The sequence below is a fragment of the Elgaria multicarinata genome, chromosome 12 (genome assembly GCF_023053635.1).
Source record: "Elgaria multicarinata webbii isolate HBS135686 ecotype San Diego chromosome 12, rElgMul1.1.pri, whole genome shotgun sequence".
NCBI lineage: Eukaryota > Metazoa > Chordata > Lepidosauria > Squamata > Anguidae > Elgaria > Elgaria multicarinata.
Window position 1 is genome coordinate 23,455,086 of NC_086182.1, and position 21,669 is coordinate 23,476,754.

The 21,669-nt window shown below is 44.3% G+C and overlaps 1 protein-coding gene across 1 annotated transcript in view; it reads right to left on the minus strand.

The window, feature by feature from the left end:
- Positions 1-21,669, minus strand: part of KIRREL3 (kirre like nephrin family adhesion molecule 3) — a 772,855-nt gene that overhangs the window by 288,544 nt on the left and 462,642 nt on the right. The window contains exons 3-4 of the mRNA XM_063139310.1: positions 5,368-5,517; positions 188-337 (exon numbers count right to left, since the gene is read on the minus strand). Coding sequence (XP_062995380.1) covers positions 188-337; positions 5,368-5,517 — 300 coding nt within the window. The remainder of the gene's footprint in view (positions 1-187; positions 338-5,367; positions 5,518-21,669) is intronic.

The following is a 21,669-nucleotide window of genomic DNA, read 5'->3' on the forward strand; positions in this document are numbered from 1 at the left end:
TGGCAGCCTTATCCTAAACAACACACCTAGGTTTTTACTATCGTCTGAATCAACTCTCTTTTTAAGCAGCACACACCTGCTTTCTGAAAGGCATTTAGTTCGTTTCAAAAACCAATTAATTCACATCAAACTCCAGAAAGACAAGATAAGAGAAGCCACCATTTTCCAGTGGGAATTTCACCCCTACCGAGAACGGTCAGCCGGGCCGGTCTGGAACGGATGGCCGCTTGAATGGCCTGACACTCATACACCGCATCATCTTGGAGATCTGCTCTCAGGATCTTCAGGTGATGCTCTCCTGACAGATGGTCCCCCACAACCAAATAGCGTGGATAGCCTGTGGAATACACAATGCAAGCAAAGATGTAGCCAAGAAACAGCCAGAGGTGTGTACATTTTAAAGTGAGCCTTCCATCAGGAAAGACTTCAGAAGGAACAGAATTATAGAAGAGAGCCAAACATGTCAGTGACTTGGGCCATAGCTAGACCTAAGGTTTATCTCTGGATCATCCAGGGGTCAAACCTGTTCATCTAGGTGACACACAGCGGATCCAGTGCTCAGGCAGGGGCGAACCCTGGATGATCCCAGGATAAATCTTAGGTCTAGCTGTGGCCTTAGTGTCTTTGGCCATGGCAAAAATCATTAATAAATTTATCCATCAAGAAGGTCATCAGCCTGATTCATTTTAACATCCTCAGTTAAGGATCAGTCTACACAAACAGTAGATCATGAAAGCAAGTTGTGACTGTACAGTACTTGTTGTTGCTGCTGCTGCTGCTGGTGGTAATAGTAGTAGTAAACAATCAGATCCAACTGCCAATTGCCCCAGGACTGCAGAGATGAAAGGAGGCAGACTCCATCCTTTGCCACCAACCAGGAGAGGACGTGATTCTGTTCGTGCCTCTTCCAGCCCCAGGAAACGGGTTTTGAAACAAATATCATTACAAAGCCTGGCAGCTCTTTTTTGACCAGAGGTGAAGAGTGGCTCAAAAAAAGGGCATCTACACAACGGACCACGATGCCTCTCTCGAACCGCTTTCAACTCTTTCTTGTTCACCTCCCACTTTCCTCCATGCAGAGTGCTTCCTTGTTTTCTTTTGTTTGCTTCTTATTTCATTTGTGTTGTTGTTTTAAATAAAGTGTGTGTGTGGGATTTATCCGCCCAATCTCCCACTGGCAGTCTCAAGTGGGACACTGGGTGATCTGAAGAGGCCTATGTGAAATGCTTACGTGCCTCCTAGACCTAACGAACAGTCATCCAGTTGAACTGAATGTGTCTTTCTTCACTTGAATCATTTTAAGCACTCGTTGCCTTATTCATTAAAGCCCCCAAAGAGCTCTGAATCAGAACCTTGTGACAAGGGTGCTTGAGATGAGAAAAAGCCTCCAGTTCTGATCCAGCCCCCATCATCTTTACAGATGCCTACACTGGGAAGAGGCTTAGAGAGGTTTACATTGGGATTATGCAGGGTGACCATATGGAAAGGAGGACAGGGCTCTTGTAGCTTTTATCAATTGTCTAGAAAAGGGAATTTCAGCAGGTGTCATTTTTGTATGCATGCAGCACCTGGTGAAATTCCCCTCTTCATCACAACAGTTAAAGCTGCAGGAGCCCTGCCCTCTAGAATGGCCAGATACAAAATATTAGCTCATGAGGCCATTCCTTCCTTTTCCCAAGGAAGGCTACAAGCAGATGGGACTTAGTTTTAAGTCTACCAGGTAAATGTAGGACAAACTGTGGGGATTCTGAAGCTAAAACAATCGAGGGTGACCATAGGAAAAGGAGGACAGGGCTCCTGTATCTTTAACAGCTGTGTAGAAAAGGGAATTTCAGCAGGTGTCATTTGTAGGCATGCAGCACCTGGTGAAAACCCCTCTTCATCACAACAGTTAAAGCTGCAGGAGCCAGATATAAAAGAGGGCAGAACGCCTGCAGCTTTAACTGTTGTGAAGAAGAGGGGTTTTCACCAGGTGCTGCATGCCTACAAATGACACCTGCTGAAATTACCTTTCCAATACAGCTGTTGAAGATACAGGAGCCCTGTCCTCCTTTTCATATGGTCACCCTAGATTATGAAAGCATTAAAGGGAAGGACATGATTAAGCACTTCGTTGCATGGGTCTTATTAGGTTACGGAGGGTGGATGATCATTATGGGCTTTCTCTCTCCAGTTATCCTGAGCTGCCGTAAGGGTAGAGATGTTGCAAACCCTCCCCGTCTTCAATTTTTCCCAGGCCTGATGATCAATGAGCTGTGAAGCAGAGGCAGCTTGGCACACTCTCATGTGGTTTCCCCCTCTATTTCCTTTTTTTACTTTGTTTTTCAAGCTATCAACAGCAGGATTTGCTCTCATGAACCACAAGAAATACAAATGAAGGGTTTGTTTGTATTTAGCTAATTAGATGACTAGCTGAGCTGGTATCGCACAAGCAGGCAGAGGCCCAGCTTGCTAAAACAGACCCAGCAAAGTTAATTGCCCAAGTTGCTCAGAATGATACGTCAGCCAGATTAGCTCTTGTTACTCACTCTTGTGTTCTGAAGTTTGGTGAGGCAACAAATGGTTGTCTGAAGTGTGATTGGGGATTATCTAGAGATAGATGAATGGATAGATATAGGGTGACCAAATGCAAAGGAGGACAGGGCTCCTGTATCTTTAACAGTTGTGTAGAAAAGGGAATTTCAGAAGGTGTCATTGGTATGCATGCAGCACCTGGTCAAATTCCCTCTTTATCACAACAGTTAAAGCTGCTGCGCTGTTTTGTATCTGGTCACTCTAGTATAGCTCCTGCAGCTTTAACTGCTGTGATGAAGAGGGGATTTCACCAGGTGCTGCATGCATACAAATGACACTTGCTGAAGTTCCCTTTTCCATGTAACTGTTAAAGATACAGGAGTCTTGTCCTCCTTTCCATATGGTCACCTTAGATAGATAGATAGATAGATGAAGAGTTTAAAGGAGGGCTGGAACTTATATATCCAGGCTGCTGGTTGGTTCGAATTCTGGAAACAGTAGACAGGGGAGCCCAGGAGAGAGAGAAGAATGGAGGAAAGAAAGGGAACCAGAGAGTCCTGTTGCACTTTCATCATGTTTGTGGGCTTCTCGCATAGAGAATGTTTTCCCTGATCATAAATCCATGCAACCACATCCCATTTGCAAACCTGAATGCAAATCTGAGCCAGAGCACAATTTTTTGGAATTTTTACCAATTTCCCGAGCCTCTATTCACATTCTTAAATGTGCACTTCACCCCAAAACATGCATTTTAATGCTTCAGCCTTGTGTGGTGGCAGGTGTATTTTGGATGTTCACTTTTAAAAATGAGCGTTTTTCATGATGAAAAATAGAAAAGAAAGACAAAAGAGATCCTTGTGTTCGGGAACATGAATGAGGCGAAGCAAGTTTTGAAGAGCGATTCAAAGAACCTCAATGAGCTCAAATATTACATGTTTGCCCATCCCTGTTCCCACATGGAGCACTTGGCCACTGGGTGAACAGAACGTTGGACTAGGTGGACCTTTGGTCTGATTCAGAATGGTGTTCTTATGGTCTTGTGTTCTTATGGTCTTATGACAGGAGGAGCAGGTGGCAACTAGCCATGATATCTATATATTGCCATCAGTATCAGAGGCAGTATGGCTCTAAATACCATTTGCTATGGATCATCAACAGCGGGGAGCTGTTACATTCCTATCCTGCTTCTGGGCTTCCCATATTTGGCCAGTCTTTGGCCACCATGGGAAAAGGACTAGTTGGGCCTTTGGTCTGCTTCAGCAGGGCTCTTCTTACGTTCTTACGAAGGACAAATGCCTTCCCTGTATACCATCTTGGCATAATTTGTTTGAACAGAGCTTAGGCTGTGCAATGCTGTGTGGCAGTACGAGGTCTCTCTCCGATGCTCAGATCATCCCCATGGGTACAGTAAGAGAAGGCCTCGCATCATTGCTCTGAAGCATGGAACAGTATTCCCATTTTACAATAGACCCCTGAGGCTCAAAGAGAGCACGGACTAGAATTTTTATGACCAGCAGGCACACAGGGGGCTGGAAGTCTGATTCACGCATCAGGCAAAGCAACATGTTGTTTAGGCACAGGGAGGCTGCTCTGTGTGGCAAGGTGTGTGTGTATGTGTGCATGCGTGCATGTGCAGGTATGTGTGTGCGTGCACACTGCAAGCTCACTATGCCACTTGGGTGATTGGATCTTAATATACAAATTAGGGATGTGCTCCGTTTCTAATCGGACCGGAGAAGCAGTAGCGGAGCGGGGGGCTTCGCCTGCCCTTAAGGAGGAGGCGAAGAGGATTGGGGGGCCGGCGGAGTGTGGCAAAGAGGATCGAGGTGAAGGCGGATCCTTCGCCTCGATCCGGAGCTCCGCCGGAAAGGTAAGTGGGGTTTACCGGGCCCTGCCGCTGTCGCTGTCGCCCATGCGGCAACAGCAGCAGGGCCCGGTAACGCCCCCCGCCCTCCTCTCCCTTACCTGCCTCCGTCCGTGGTCCGTCAGCGTCTCCAATTGAGCCCTTGGTTCCAGCAGGAAGTCTGGGCCGCATTTGCGGCCCAGACTTCCTGGTGGAACCACGGGCTCAATTGAAGACGGTGACGGACCGCGGACGGAGGCAGGTAAGGCCCCCCTCCTCCTTACCGGGCTCTGCCGCCGTCGCCGCATGGGTGGCGATGGCGGCAGGGCCCGGTAACCCCCCCTATGGGGGGGGGGACCGGAGCTCTGATCCGGATCCGGAGCTCCGAGCGGAGCGTAGTGGGCACAGGCGGAGTGGGGGCGGGGCGGAGCGGGCTGATCCGAAAATGGCGGATCTTAAAGTGAAGCGGAGTGGGGGGTCCGTGCACACCCCTAATACAAATGCACCTAGAGATATACATCAGTTGATATAGGTAGATATAGATATGGTGCTCTAAAGTAGGGTTGAGTCAAAAGTTTGCAAAAATGTCACCTGTCCTGCAAACTGGGGAGGAGACATGCCTGCTGTGGGTCTTGAACTGCAGACCAGATGGAAGGCAGGCAGAGGGTCAACCTGTGTGGTATCATCTAGCTCTGGTCAAAGGTGTGAGCCGCAGAAGCTCAACCACATGAGCAAGGAAGCCTCTTTAGATAAATAGGCTGGAGAAGTTCAAGTGATACCCTCTGAGCACAGTAGAAAAAACTTCCACATCAGGCTTGCTTATTAATGTCAAGAACTAGGAGTGTTTCTCCTTCTTATACCTTCCTGGCTATGGGTCACCTAGAATTTACTTCTCACTTGCTTCTACCTCAGTTCATGATTCCTCAACTTCACAGGTGCTAGTTATGGTAAGTATTAATTTGTCACAGCCTTAAGACTTAACAGGATCTTAAAAAATCTAGCAGGCTTACTTGAGAGATCGCGTCCTACTCCGAGAGCAAGTCCATCTTTAATCCACAGCACGATTCCATTGTACTCTGGAATGGCACACAGCAGGGTCACAGGCTGCCCGGCAATCACCACCTGGTCCTGAGGTTGCTGGGTAAAAGAAGATGCTGGGCCTGGAGAAAGCGAGAATAAATTGTGCAACTGTTCACATGCTACATCCAATAACATCAAAGCAGTGATGTTCTAGGTTCTGAAACACCGACTTCTGAAACATTGCATAAGGTACAAAATCAGAAGGATGGCTGCATTTGAAGCTGCACATGTTTTCCCCAGGGAGATACAGATAATGTCAGTTCACTTTGAAATGAGGACCAAGCGAAATCCTTGAGCATTGCTACCACTAAGCCCATGACTTCAGAGTGAAATTTGTCAACTTCGTGACACAAAATTCTGCCCCACCCGCCTAACAAAGAAAACTAAACTCTTTAAATTTCCTTTGGTGGATGCTTGTAAACTCTAGATCCAAGTCAGAAAAGAGTTTAAGCAAAACGCTGCGGGAAAGGGAGTGTGTTACCCAGTTGCCTAGGCAACCAGGTGATCTTCTCTCTGTCCCCTCCCTGTGCTGTGACAGCTCACGGACTGCAGTACAGTGTAGGAGGATGTTTCCTGGTTGCCTAGGGAACACATGATGAGCTTCCTTCTTCATGTCTCCAGTACCATGGGCAAATTTTGCTCATCTTCAAAAGCCCCCTTTGCCAAAGCATTAACAAAAGGAGAGGCAACTTGACGGCCCACGCATGACACCACAGAGATAGAGTTTGCATTTTAGCTTAGGCCTGGTTATATCATAAGAACAACTAGCAATGGTGCAAGTGTCCAGATGGGCCTTGAAGCCCAGTGAGAAATCACCAGCTCCCCCCCTCCCCCCACCCTGGTTCCACTCTGCAGATTCCTGGGCTTGTTCGACTTGGTATGTGCTAAGTCCAGCAAACACATGGCTACCCGATCCCTCACCGACCTGCCATTTTGTGGACAAATGATTTTTCATAAAGGGCCATTTGTGCAAACGATGGCCATAGACGGGCCACTTATGCAAGATTACAGGTGTGAATTTACACGTGTAATCTTGCGTAAATGGCCGTTTCATGGCTACCATTTGCGCAAATGAGTCTTTGTGAAAAGGGCCAACCCACCATTTTGATGCAAAATGGGGGCTTGGCAAGGGATTGAGCAGCAGTGCACCATTCCTGGCTGCCCCTCCACAATGAGCAGGTGGGGTCCAGTGAGCAGAGCAGGACCCAAGAACAACTGGTTGAGACCAAATGTCCATGTAGTTGAGCATCCTGTTCCCTGCAATGGCCAGTCAGATGTCTATGGGAAATCCAAAAGCAGAAGGCCAGTACCAACGCGATCTTTGTCCCGAAGAACTTGCATTTAGTGGCAGACTGCCTCTGAACAGGGATGTTCCACTGAGCCATCCTCCATGAATTCGTCTCACCACCTTTTAAAGTTTGCTAAGCTGCATGCCATCGCCCCATCTACTGGCTTCCAATTCCAAAAATGGGCTCTGTGCAGATCTGTCCTCAAACTCCTGCCAATCAGTTTCACTAAATGAGCCAGAGTGCTAGTATTTAGGCAGGCAGTAAAGACTGTCCTCTTCCATCAGGCATTTAATGTTTTGCCGCTCTTTAATTTTAATGTTGCTCGCAAATTTAATTGTACGGTTTTGTTCCTTTGTTCCTTGGGTTTTATGAGAGGTTTAAACATTTTTATTGTACTTCACCCCATGTGACTGCATGAATGCATTTATTAATATAAATATTTATTTTACTAAACATATTAATAAATACATCAATAAAATGTTTACATTTATTCATTTATTGATATTATTTATTTGTACTGTTTATTTATATTATTTATTTATATAAATAAACAACAAATAAAGAGATATAAATAAAAGTATTATTTCTTAATACTTTTAAATATTAAGAGAGAGGGAGAAAACTCCTGTCTATCCACTTCCTCCATGCTGTGAATAATGTTGGAAGTGCCAAACATATTTCCCCCTTAGTCGCCTTCTTCCTAAACCAAAAGGGCCCAGCAGCAATGGTGTAGTGGAAGGGGAATGCATTGCAGTGGAACACATCTCATTGCAGTGGCACACATTCTCACTGCACATTCTCAGTGGAATGGGACACATCTCATTGCAGTGGCACACATTCTCACTGCACATTCTCATGGCAGTGGAACACATCACATTGCAATGGAACACATTCTCACTGCACATTCTCAGTGGAATGGGACACATCTCATTGCAGTGGAACACATTCTCACTGCACATTCTCATGGCAGTGGAACATATCATATTGCAATGGAACACATTCTCACTGCACATTCTCAGTGGAATGGGACACATCTCATTGCAGTGGAACACATTCTCACTACACATTCTCATGGCAGTGGAACACATCACACTGCAATGGAACACATTCTCGCTGCACATTCTCATGGCAGTGGAACACATCTCATTGCAGTGGAACACATTCTCACTGCACATTCCCTCTGCAGTGGAACACATCTCATTGCAATGGAACACATTCTCACTGCACATTCTCAATGGAGTGGGACACATCTCATGGCAGTGGAACACATCACACTGCAATGGAACACATTCTCGCTGCACATTCTCAAGGCAGTGGAACACATTCTCACTGCACATTCCCTCTGCAGTGGAACACATCTCATTGCAATGGAACACATTCTCACTGCACATTCTCAACGGAGTGGGACACATCTCATTGCAGTGGAACACATTCTCACTGCACATTCTCAACGGAGTGGGACACATCTCATTGCAGTGGAACACATTCTCACTGCACATTCTCATGGCAGTGGAACACATCACACTGCAATGGAACACATTCTCACTGCACATTCTCATGGCAGTGGAACACATCTCACTGCAATGGAACACATTCTCACTGCACATTCTCAGTGGAATGGGACACATCTCATTGCAGTGGAACACATTCTCACTGCACATTCTCATGGCAGTGGAACATATCATATTGCAATGGAACACATTCTCACTGCACATTCTCAGTGGAATGGGACACATCTCATTGCAGTGGAACACATTCTCACTACACATTCTCATGGCAGTGGAACACATCACACTGCAATGGAACACATTCTCGCTGCACATTCTCATGGCAGTGGAACACATCTCATTGCAGTGGAACACATTCTCACTGCACATTCCCTCTGCAGTGGAACACATCTCATTGCAATGGAACACATTCTCACTGCACATTCTCAATGGAGTGGGACACATCTCATGGCAGTGGAACACATCACACTGCAATGGAACACATTCTCGCTGCACATTCTCAAGGCAGTGGAACACATTCTCACTGCACATTCCCTCTGCAGTGGAACACATCTCATTGCAATGGAACACATTCTCACTGCACATTCTCAACGGAGTGGGACACATCTCATTGCAGTGGAACACATTCTCACTGCACATTCTCAACGGAGTGGGACACATCTCATTGCAGTGGAACACATTCTCACTGCACATTCTCATGGCAGTGGAACACATCACACTGCAATGGAACACATTCTCACTGCACATTCTCATGGCAGTGGAACACATCTCACTGCAATGGAACACATTCTTGCTGCACATTCTCACGGCAGAGGAACACATCTCTGGCACGTTTTTCACCATCTACCAGAGCTCCAGGGTAATCGGAGGACCCTGGAGCTCGGGGGGGGGGCTTGAGCTGATATAATAAGATTTTCAAGTTTCCAGTGGAGGCCAGTGGATCCAATGTCAGTGGGGCAGTGAATCCACTCCAGGTATCAGTCAGAACCAATCAGAACTCTAAAGGAGCTCTCCAAGGTTCTTCATCTCTCCAAGGTGCTTCATCTATCCCTTTGGAGTTCTAGCTGGTCCTGACTGAAACCCAAAGCAGATTCACCGCCCCGCTGACTTCAGAGCCATCAGTCTCCACTTAAGAACATAAGAAGAGCCCTGCTGGATCAGACCAAGTGTCCATCTAGTCCAGCACTCTGTTCACACAGTGGCCAACCAGCCATTGGCCAGGGACCAACAAGGCGCAACAGCACCCTCCCACCCATGTTCCCCAGCAAGTGGTGCACACAGGCTTATTGCCTTGAATACTGGAGATAGCACACAACCATCAGGGCTAGTAGCCATTGATAGCCTTCGCCTCCAGGAATTTATCCAGCCCCCTTTTAAAGCCATCCAGATTGGTGGCCATCACTACAGCTTGTGGTAGTGAGTTCCATTATTTAACTATGTGCTGTGTGAAGAAGTCCTTCCTTTTATTTGTCCTGGATCTCCTATTCTACTATTTGTTGGTGACAGATTAGCACAGATTGAGTCAGAGAGGGAGGAAAAATGCAAACTGGGTCTGGACAGCTCTTTGGTGCTCTTTAATGGGGTCCCTCAATTGCTCGCACTTTGAATGGTAATGCTTCTTTGCAAGATTGCTTGCATTTCTAATTAAAAATCTAAAGGTTGCATTCCACCAGGCTGAAGATCTTGTGTTAAAGCTCAATTCATTTTACAAGCTGAACCTCAGGAATAAGCACCACTGAGTTTAATAGAGCTTAATCTCAGGTAAACTGTGCATAGGATTGCAGTCATGCTGATCCTAATTAAATTGGGTATGCTGCATACTCTTGGGGGAGGTGCATGTGTGTATAGTATGATGATGACCTCCTGTCCTTTACAATTTGCCATACAGCATTGCAGGCCAACAGTTCCAGGCTTTCTTCATTGGGAAGGTGCTCAGTCACTTCACCACATGATGATACGTAGGTGTGCAAAGGGCCTGTATGTGTGGAAGACTTTCAAAAAGCCCAATGCAGGGGATAAGTGGAGGGCATTTTGACAAAAGGGGCACCAAAGTCAGGAGGTTGGTGTGGAGTCTTCTGAGAGCAACGGCTAACCCATCCCCCGGGCTTCAACGTGTTTCTGTCTGTCTGATAACAAGGATCGGCAGATCTTCTGAGACATTTCTGACCCCACGTGCAAAACGATCCCTGCAGCCACGCTCCACACCTCGAAAGCTATTTAAATTACCACGAAGAAAGAAATGTCGCTCATTCATCTCAGATAATTTGCCACCATTTGCTGAGCGCTAAACGTGGCACCTGGAAGCAGGCTGAGCTTTGACGCAAAAGCAGATTAGGGTTCTATTAAAGTGTTAGAAGTTCCTTTTTCTAAATCCCCTCTGCTTGTCTTGAATTAAGGGAAAGCGCTGGGGGTGGGGAGTTACAATTTTCAGCTTAAAAGTGGAAAAAAAAATTCACAGGATATAAGCCCTGTGCATAAGTAACTCGCCACTGAAGGAACAAAAGAGCAGCATGGGCCTAGTCCTCCTTGAGGAAGAGCCACGCGGCTGAAGTGGAGGGGGAGAGGCAGCAATTATAAATCCCAAACTTAAAAGCAAACAGAATGTATCCTTTGAGCACACTCAGTTGGCATCTGCGATGATTTCACTAGACTAATGAGGCCTCACCCCATCCGATGGCATCACCAGGGGGCGAGTAAAACAAGCACATATTTTTCCATGCACAGGCTTACAGGCTCTGCTGCCGCTGGGATAATATGCATGAGGGACGCAGTGAGTGGCTCATTAAGCAACTTGACAGCATCCCTTTGTACCCACAGATGAATACAAAAACTGCTCAATTATCATGAAGAGAGCCACCCCTACTGTCTAATATTAGAGGCTCCTGATTGTCTTTCAACTACGAGCAATGGCCCTCATTTCTCTCTTGTTCTCCGATTCAGAAGGCACAGTGGAGAACCTATTGTCGAATAGATCCACTATGAGAACTAATTTACCACCACAGTTTAAGCAATAATCTTTCCCTACTCTCCAATTTCAAGATGTATCTTATCAAAATTTGAAGGCGCTGGGCACAAATAAGACCACAGGCAGGAAATGATGGCCTTGGAACCACCGCCGTCAGAAGATCTGCCTAGATGGAAGCTGAAGAATGAACAAAGGAATGCCATCTCTGCCAAGACAGAGCTAAGGGCAAAGAGTTTTGCCATCAACAGGATGACTCCAGAAGACAGTTGAGGCCTGGCCAACACCACGTTGACCACTTGTCGACATGAGGTTGATATAGGCTTCGGAATGGCATAGATGAAAATGGGAAGAAGTTATATGTTTACCACCTATTCCTATGCTTACAATCAGCCCATCTGGGGAGATGAATGCAATCTATGTGGTTTCCCATGAAGACACTGACCATATCTTGACCAGAAGGCTATGTGTCCTCTTTCACCTAGGACAACCTCTATATGAATGGCTGCCATAGGAGTATCCTTTTTTTGAAGATGTCCTGTATTTGAAGGACTGCCCTGTCCAATTCTGCTTTAAAGATAATGAACCATAAGTACCATTTCCCTTCAACGATTAGCACCTGGACTAAAGACTGGGCAGAAAGGTGTGCAGGACACTGGTCTCAATCTTCTGCACTTTCTCATCTCACCATTGCTCTGCAACCTCCCATGCTGCCTGTGCTTCCTGATCTGAAAAGGCCCTATGAGAGGGAATACCGCATAATGTCTTTCCCTGGGCTTTAATTGAAGTGCAGGAAGCTGAGGAAGCTACAGGCTGCTGGAGAGATGAGTGCACGATGAAAGACAGGACACTAATGCACACTTTGTCCACCTCCTAAAGAAGGGAAGCAGAAGAAGGCTGTGTGTGCAACTGTCCCATGATGCAGCTGGGCTTAATAATGGATCTGGATTCTGAAATGATCTCGTCCCATTTCTGACTCTTTCGTCACCCCACCGGCTCTGGCCCTCAGTTTGGTTTACTGGGGACAAAAAGCACATCTCTAACCATGCATAGATCATATTCTTTTGTGAGTTCTGGTCAGAGGCAAGTTTACTGCCAAGCTCAACACAGCAATGTCATGTTTAACAAAATAATAGATTTGAAAGCTCCCATTTTCAAGCCATATTGTCTGCTAGTGCTGAACGGCATCTACCCACCGCAAAGAATCCAAACCACTTGGATGTATCCCAGAGTGATCACAGCTCAAGGTGCGCTTTATATAATGTATCAAGATTCCTCCCTCCACCCCCCTCCACCCCCTGCCAATAACTACATAAGTGAAACCAGACAGTCCTTGAAATTGTGAATGAACTCAAATAGAAAAGTGATTATGGAAATGAACATCCTTTCATCCGTGGATGAACATTGCTCCCAATGTGGCCACTCCATCTCTGACTTCTCTGTCCTTGTCCTTAAAAGAAACTTGTTTAACACCTTTAAAAGACCTGACTGGAAACTAAAATGTCTAGAAACCGTGGCTTCCTAAAAAAACAACCCATGAACAATTTTAGTAAAACACACACACACACACACACACTTACTCTGTCTAGCATTCAATATTGCAGCATTAGGATATTGAAGACTTTTTTTTAACTCTTCAGCTTCCCCGGTTTCTTAATCTCTGTCTATAATTCTGTTTAAGACTGTTTTAGTGATTGCTTTGATTTTTATTTTTTTTAGAGCTGAAATAATTGATGATTATTTGCATCCATTTGAACCAAACTTTCAGCCAGGAATATGGCATTGAGACAGCTTTGGTTGCCTTTGCTGATGACCTACACTGGGAACTGGACTAAAGGCCTACTAGTTCTCCAAGCCTTCTTGGTGGCTTTCACTACCAAGACTATGGCATCCTTCTGTTTCATTGGGCTGGTTTGGGCTTTGGGAATACTTTATTACAACGGTTCTAGAACTTTAACTTGGGTCATATCCAGAAGATGGTGCTGGAGACTATGGTTCACATTGACTTTGGCCAACGGTGCCCCAGAGGGTTCAATTTTGTCCCAAATGTTATTTAGCATTTATGCAAAGCCACCAGGGGAGACTATCCAAAGCTTTGGAGTCAGGTGTCAGGTGTTCTGAATATGCAATGATAAAAAATATAAAAAAAATACAGAAAAAAAATCTGTTTTTCTTTCCCTCCAAATAATTACAGGCTTATTCGCTAATAAATGTCTGTTGCATTGCAATGTTAGCCTATTAAATAAGAAGCATATTCATGACCATACATAATCAATTGAGGCAATAAGTTGATAAAAATCAATGATGTAATGGTGCAGAAAGATTAGGAAGTGATTGTGATGGGAAATGTTCATGAAATTACTTTAACGTCTATTTAGTCAAATGAGAACGTGCGTCCAATCTGGAGATGTTGAAATTGTAATCCACACCCTATATTGTGGTGGCTTTGTTTGAACATGTCTTTGCTGGGTCTCAATCCATGCTCCCCACCCACCCCCCGGCCATGTAGGTGCTTCCCAACGTACATATTTATTTATTTATTTATTTATTTATTTATTTATTTATTTATTTATTACATTTCTATACATTTCTAATGGTCTATGATGAACTGCAGCTGAGCCTTGGCTGGTGCTCTGGAAACTCTGGTTATGCAGGCTTTCAGTTAGAGCTTGCTAGTTGCTGGAACAATTCTTACTACCAGCTCCATTGCTTTGAATCCTTGTTTCTCTGACTTTGTTCCATGGTTGAACCTCTGTGTTGCTCTCCTTAAAACTCCTGATTCACTCTGGTTCTTGGGCTGAGTTTGTGTTTGAATGCTCACCCATGTTTTGATATTGGCTGTGCCTGAGAACTTTCTTTTGGAACTCACCCTGTAGCCTGGTAATACTGTGCCTTTGACCATTGCCTGTTTTCTGACCACTCCTGCCTTGAACTGCCCTCATGCTGGACTGATCTGCTTGACCATTTGCCTGCTTATTGATATGCCAGTGGATTTGCCCCTTAATTTGTCCTGAGTCTTGGTCTGATCCAGCCAAAACATAGAATATAGAATCATAGAATGGCAGAGTTGGAAGGGGCCTATAAAGCCATCGAGTCCAACCCCCTGCTCAATGCAGGAATCCACCCTAAAGCATCCCTGACCTTGTCCAGCTGCCTCTTGAATGCCTCTAGTGTGAGAGAACCCACAACCTCCCTAGGTAACTGGTTCCTTTGTCATACTGCTCTAACAGTCAGGAAGTTTTTCCTGATGTCCAGCCGGAATCTGGCTTCCTGTCACTTGAGCCCATGACAGTATGTGTAATTACTGACAGAGGGAAGTGCATTTCACATTTTTTCTTCTGTATGTTACAGACAAAAATATAGATGGAATCCATTGACTGCCTAGAGGTTTTCTTTATGGTTCTTTATCATAACAAGATATATTTAGCCTCTTTTCCGTAATCTGAAGAAAAACTTTGACAAATACTGCTGTTTATGACCCTGGTTTGTATATGAAATGAAATCATGCCATACTTTATAAAAATCAGTTATTTCAACATTGGCTTTCACTAATTTCAGTTGGTGCATCATTCCGCCCCCCGCCCCCCCACTGCACACATACACCCCGTCATGGCTATTTGCCACATCTCCATGTACCAAGCTATTTATTTATTTATTACATTTTTATACCACACAAGAGCCGAAGCTCTCTGGGCAGTTCACAAAAAGGCTAGTAGAAGTTCTGTAGTTTTCCAATGCTTCGCTGTTACCCTGAGAGCTGCCATCAGCATGAACATAATTATTTTTTTCAGATGTGTTTTGTCCTTCCCATATTGCTAATAGAGACAATGCTGATGTAACATATAGAGTTTGATGTGTAGTGTTTGCCAGTTCTGAGAATATCATATTCCAAAACTGTAACATGACAGGACAGGACCATGGCAAAGGGTGGTATGGAGACATTACCTGGGCTGTGATACAAAATACTGCAAAGACAACTGGTCCTTTCCCACTGTCAGCTTGCATTAAAAAGGGCCAGTGGTAGAACATGCTATAGGTGCAGAAGCTTCCAGGCTGCATCCCTGGGGTCTAGTGCTGTGCCAAAATCTTTTCTCCAATTTCCTGTACTTCTGGTTTTGTTTGTTTCCTACCTCATTCTCAGGACCCTATAGAATTTCTTTTGAATGCCTTTTGGTGGTGGTTTGAGCTTAACATATCATTGTGAGCTGCCTGAGGGTGCTGTGTATATTTTCCCTCTCTGTAGGGGAAACATTTATTTATTGGCAAGACTTTGGGAGGTGTCCAACTGTGTCATTCCATTCGGGCAAATGATCTTGTGCTAGAGCAAACTAGCTTCTAACCATGCACAAGAGAAGAACATGATTGTGCATGTTTTTTGCATAACTCTTGTGCGTTCCTGTTGTGCCACCCATTGGCCGATGCATTGTGCAGCCAGTTGAACAACTGCTCACACAACCAGTTGTGTAAGCATAAGGGGGTACCACCTGTGCAACAGAAAGATTTGGCACAGTTCTGCTGGTGCTATTTGAGTTTGCAGAATGTCACAGTGGGATGCTGAACTGTAATACCCCTTAATATAATAAAATCCCTAATTTCTCCATCACTCTGCAGCCTGTTTGGCTGCCCACACTGCTTGATCTGAGAAACACCCCATGGGGGAGGAGTTCCCTCATGACATCTTCCCCTGGACTTTAGCTGAAGTGTGGGAAGCTGGGAAGGCTACAGGAGAGATGATTCTACCATTTTGCACTTTCTTTACCTTGCTGCTGCTTTGCAGTAAACTACAGGGGCATAATTCATATCTTCCATTGCACTTCCCTGAGCAGGGAAACATGGGGAAGGGCGGGGTGCAAGCCTCACTCATTTGCTGAGCAGCACTTACACTGTCAATGGCGTTCAGCTCTACTCATGGGATTCTGCCCACCCAGCCCCAAAGTATGGCAGTTTCAAGTGCCTTTCGACCCATAAAGCCCGTTTTTAGGTAATGTATATTCCACTTTTCTTGTTTCGTGTGGTGCAGACCGACCAAACCAATTTCATGAAAATCCAGATATGACCAGAAAACACTTCAGAATCCATCTCCATGTAAATGGGCCCCTGGCCTCTCCAGTCAAAAAAGAGCTGCAACATAGCATATTGCACTTGGGAGCAATGGCCAAGAGGTCTGACTTTCATGTGTCCATTTGTAGTTCTTTATCTTTCATTGTCAACAGTGGGACCCAGCTGTGCTCATGATTCTCTGGGTCATGGCTGATATATTTATTTCAGCTGGCCACTGCTTGTAATAATTCCCTGTAGCCTAACATATTGATGAGGCTGCTCCAGGAAGGTCATGCTAGACAGTTTTCCTCAAAGAATCCATGAGATTGTTGTCTTCTTCTCCTTCTCCTTCTCCTTCTCCTTCTCCTTCTCCTTCTCCAGGACAATGGAAACCTTGCTCTGCTCCCAATGCCATGAGGATGAGCGAATCATTTTTCATTTGAGAATATTGCAAAGATCATAAAGAGATCATGGGGCCATCAAAACATGCCTCTTTGACCACCCCCAACTCCCCTGTGCTCCTGGAAGGAAGATTAGTTTCAAACAGCTCTCACATTTTCATGACCTGTTGAGATTCCAGTACAGCCTCCAAGGCGTCTCATTAAAAATCAAGCTGGCCTTGAAGGCTGTGAGTAACATGTTTCATTCTGATTTAAAGCTTTGCTAATTTAATTTGAAGACAACTCTAATCAGCAGCCCCCCTCCCTAGCCCCACCCTGCACAGACAGCTTGTCCCTAGTTCTTTGATTTGCAATGTTTAAAAAGGGTAAGTCTGTAGGAACCGCAGGTACAGACAGACGTGTCAAATAAAGGCGAGGTGGCAGGGGTGGCATGGGAGGAAAACCTCGGATGTGATTATTTTGCTGTCCTCCCCCCTTCCAAGATTTTCCCACTAACAAAATGTTTGCAGTCTGCTCCATAATCTCAACCATTCCCTAGGCAGCTCAGTTGCAGAGGGACAATGTTGTAGCGCAGCAATCACTTGCGGGGGGTGGGCGGCGGTGGCATGGGAAAAAATTGTTTTATCGGGAAGAATTATCAAGTTGTCAGCTGGGAGCTGTGCAAGCTATAATGAGAAAGCAGCTAAACAAAGTGGTGTCCTTGCCCTCCGAAAACATCCATTAAGCAGGGGCCTCATTGTGTAATTGCCGTCGGAAGCAAAGGACATCTAAGGGTTTTCTTTCTCCTTTATTTGTTTTAGTGAGCAGTTGATGTACCATGGAAAATTGGAGCAAAAATGGCAGATGTGTCTTCCCCTGCCCCCTTGCTTCCTCTCTGGGTCTCTCTCCACCACCACTACCACCTCATGCTTGCTGAAGCCAAGAACTGGAACACAAAATAAATATCTGCTAAAAGGTAGCTGATGGTTTGGAGCACGACCCTATGGGATTGAGTCCCTCAAAGCAGAAGCCTCCGAGAATTGGGGCTTCCGAGAATCCAGCAACCTGCCATGCCGTCACTGGCACAGCAGGAGAAGCGACAAAAGCCCTTTGGCCCCTTTGTTGTCTTTTGCTGTATTTTTTGAGCTATGTGGGCCTCTGAGTCAGTCTAGCTGTCTTGTGCTGCTGGGATTGAGGACAGGAACCAAGAAAGCTTTGGATCCAGTGGACCCATGGCCTCTCCTCTTCCCATCCCCTGTCAACTGACATGCTCCCCTCCCCTCTTCCACATCCTCTTCTCAAAGTTGGAGCTCAGACTTTAGGAGTGGAGCTTGGAGGAGTGGTGTGTATGTATGTGGAAGTCCCATTCTGATTTCCCCCTTGGAGGCCATAGTTCTGTCTACAACTTGTGTGTGTGTGTGAGAGAGAGAGAGAGAGAGGGAGAGAGAGAGAGAGAAAGAGAGAGAGAGAGAGAGAGAGAGAGAGAGAGAGAGAGAGAGAGAGAGAGAGAGAGAGAGAGAGAGAGCATCCTATGGATCCTGAGACACTGTCTAGAAGGCACAGGATTCCTCTATTCATCTTGGTGGAGTTGGGGGTCAATTCAGGTTCTCCTGCCTGCCTGTTGCTGGTTAGACCATCACCTTGTTGACACCATGTTTTCATCATCAATGTCCACATCCACACACAGACATTAATGCTATGTCACTGCCAGCTGTTATGAAGCAAAGGCCAGACCTTGAGATATTTAGGAAACGCAGTGAACCTTCCAGATATTTTTGGAAATTCCTTATGTGACTTTTCACTGCCATAATTTTAGAGCTGTGCTGAAAATGTTGACTACTTCTTGGTCAGATATTTGTTGGCCAGGTGGGTGCAAATCAAAGCTCTACCCACCAAAACGGTGGGGGAGAAGTAATGTCACTGCATTTCTCAGAAGGGGTGGTTTGCTGCTTACTTTAACCTCACAAGTGTCCAAAGGTTTTCCCTTACCCTCCCATATACCATGCTCCTCATGATGGTGTGAGATATTTCATGTTGGCCAAACTTCCTGGAATGACTTGGGGCTGACACAATAGTACATAAAATGTGTTGCTCCCAAAGCATTATAGAAAGCAAAGCTGGCAGGAAATAGGGGTTGGTGAGCCCAGGAGCACTTGCCCTGCAAGTGCTCATGCTGCCCACCACCTAGGTAGATGCCCGCCCTGTTTTCAGCCCTTTCCTCCACTGCATTAATGGTAGCCATCATTACCGCAATAAGGGAAATTGCACACTTTCCATGCCAATGGGGGCCTTAAAGAAGGTGTTGACCAGATCTCCAGGTGACAGCAGTTCCACACTTTGGGTCCTACTATGGAGGATGCTCTTCTGTGCATCCCAGCCAACCTCATTTCTGCATCCAAAGCTCTCCTAGGCATCCCATATCCTGTGCATCCCTTCCAAACAATTTCAACAGATGAGGAGTTTCATGTGGCAGGAGATGGGCTTTCAATAATCTCCACTGAAGCTGTTTAGGGCTCTATTAGTCATTATAAAATCAAGATTTTCTTGAATAAAGCTGCATGAGAAATTCACTCCTTCAAGTTTTTTTTTTTCATTTCATTTTTTTAAGGAATTTGCCTAATTTCCACCTCCTGGACCCCAACGCAGACCTGAATGCAACTTGCGGTTGGAAAGCCACACATTTTAAATGGTGCAATGCACTCCGCAAAACAAAAGGCACGTGCAATCAGCAGCATGCACACATTTGTAAAATGTGCAAAGAAAAATGCATACATTTCCGACATGTGCATACATCCTTTAGTCAATGGGTGCATGCATGCAAAAAAAGTAAATGTTTTAAAAATATGTACATACATGCATGCATTATGGAATGGTATGCATTTCTGCATGGATTTGGGTCTTTGTTTTAATTGCAAGCTCATGCAGAAATGAGATGAAATGGGCTTGAACTAAAACATTGACCATCTTGATAAGACCAAGATGGACAGAACATATAAAAGGAAATTGGTTCCAGTCATTTCCCCCAATAACACCAGTGGTAGTAATGAGGGAGTTTCCTGAAAATTTAAAAGAGGGATTGGTAAAGAAATTAAAAGATGAGAAAGTACTTAAAACAAGAGATTGGATGGAGAAGATGGGAACTAAGGAAGAAATAAAAGAAAAATTAAAAGGGGGAAATATATCATGGTTCAATTGTATCCAAATGGAACAATGGACTAAAAAATGGCGAAAGGCTAATAGAGATTGTAGAAAGAATACTAAATTTGAGGATTTGATCTTACAAAAAGAGAAAGAAAAAGAAGAAAATAAATTGATAAAAGGATCAATGAGTGAAATATATAAGATATTATTGGAAATGGAAACTCAAGAAGATTCTGTTAGGATGGTATTGGAAACAGATTTGAATGAGAAAATAGAGCAACAGGACTTGGGGAGGATATGGAAACAAAGAGTGTTGAAAAATATGTCTGTAAGGATAAAAGAAAATTATTATAAGATAATTTGGAGGTGGTATCTAACTCCAATAAAATTAAACTTAATAAATAAAGAGAATTCGTTACTTTGTTGGAGAGGATGTAAGGAGAAGGGAATGTATATGTGGTGGAATTGTGAACATGTACAAAAATTATGGAAAATGGTGTATAGAGAAATAAATGAAATAACTGGAATGTATTTAGAAGAAACACCAAGTGTCGCATTACTATCAATGTATGGAAATCTCAAATGTAACCAGATGGAAAAAGAATTAATAACGAACCTGTTAACAGCTGCAAGGTTAATGATATCCAGAAATTGGAAGGTTCAAGAAGATTATGATATAGAAGATTGGTATAAAGAAATATGGGCTATTGCTATAAATGATAAACTAACATGTAATATTAGATTTAGAAGGGGGATAATAAAAAAAATGATTTTGAAGAGATATGGAAATTGTTCCTAGAACATGTATTTTCAAAAGGGAGAGGAAGAACACTTCCAGAAGATTCAATGCAATTTTGGAAATTAGAATAAGTTCCCGAGGGTGGGGGGCACTTATTAATTAAAAAATTAAAAAAATAAATAAAAGACCAACATGGACAGATCCATCCAGCCCTATTCTTGAATTCTGTCAGAATAAACTGGTCTGTTTCCCTTTTTGTTGGCTCTGCTCATTTTAAGGCAATTGGAGAATACGGAGCAGGTCTTCTCCAATAAACTGGGTGGTGTAACCCTAGTAATATGGTAAAGTGAATGCAGTGTGGAAGACAATGTGGTTTAATGCATAAGTTTTCAATCTGAAATGCAGTCATATTCCACCCCTCAGCTTGAAGGCAAATAATTTTTTTCAAAACTCTTCTCCAGTATTTACTTGACTTTGTGCAAAAGCACCCTCCACACACACACACACACATGCCTCCATTTTCCTTTCTGACATTTGACAGCATTGTCTTTAGGGCAGGAGCAGTCATTTACTGTTCATAAGACACCCGGTTTATGAGGTGCCCAGAACAATGGAGCCTTTAGGTCTCACTGCCATGACAAGGCAGAAAGAAGACTATCAAAGTATATTTGACAGAAACCAATAATATCAGCAATATCTCAGTTGGAGCCTGAGTTAAGTAGCTCAGAAGGAGGAAAGATTTTCAAACATCATAAAAAAAGGGCTTGATCCAGAGATGGTCAATTCAATCAGCACTGAAAGCAATATCAGAAATGTTTGCAATTACATAGTCACATGCATCTCTTTAACCATGAGGACCAGAAAGTTAATACATTGTGTGTGTGTAATAAAATAAAAAAAGATTACTTGGGTTGCCAGGATTAATAATTTATACTATATGCTCTTGTTTGTTATCAGTTATCTTGTCTGAAGGGATATCTTGCTATTGAACAAATGGCATGTCTAATTAGGGCTATCACCTGCTCTTAAACCCCCTGGACAGGCTGATGTGATTGGCAATTGTAAATTTCCTTTCCTTCCTCAATACCTTCCTGCATACACATCCTTCTACATGGTATCTTCACATGGAACTAGGTTCACCTTGTTACGTTACATGGGTGGCATACAGTATAA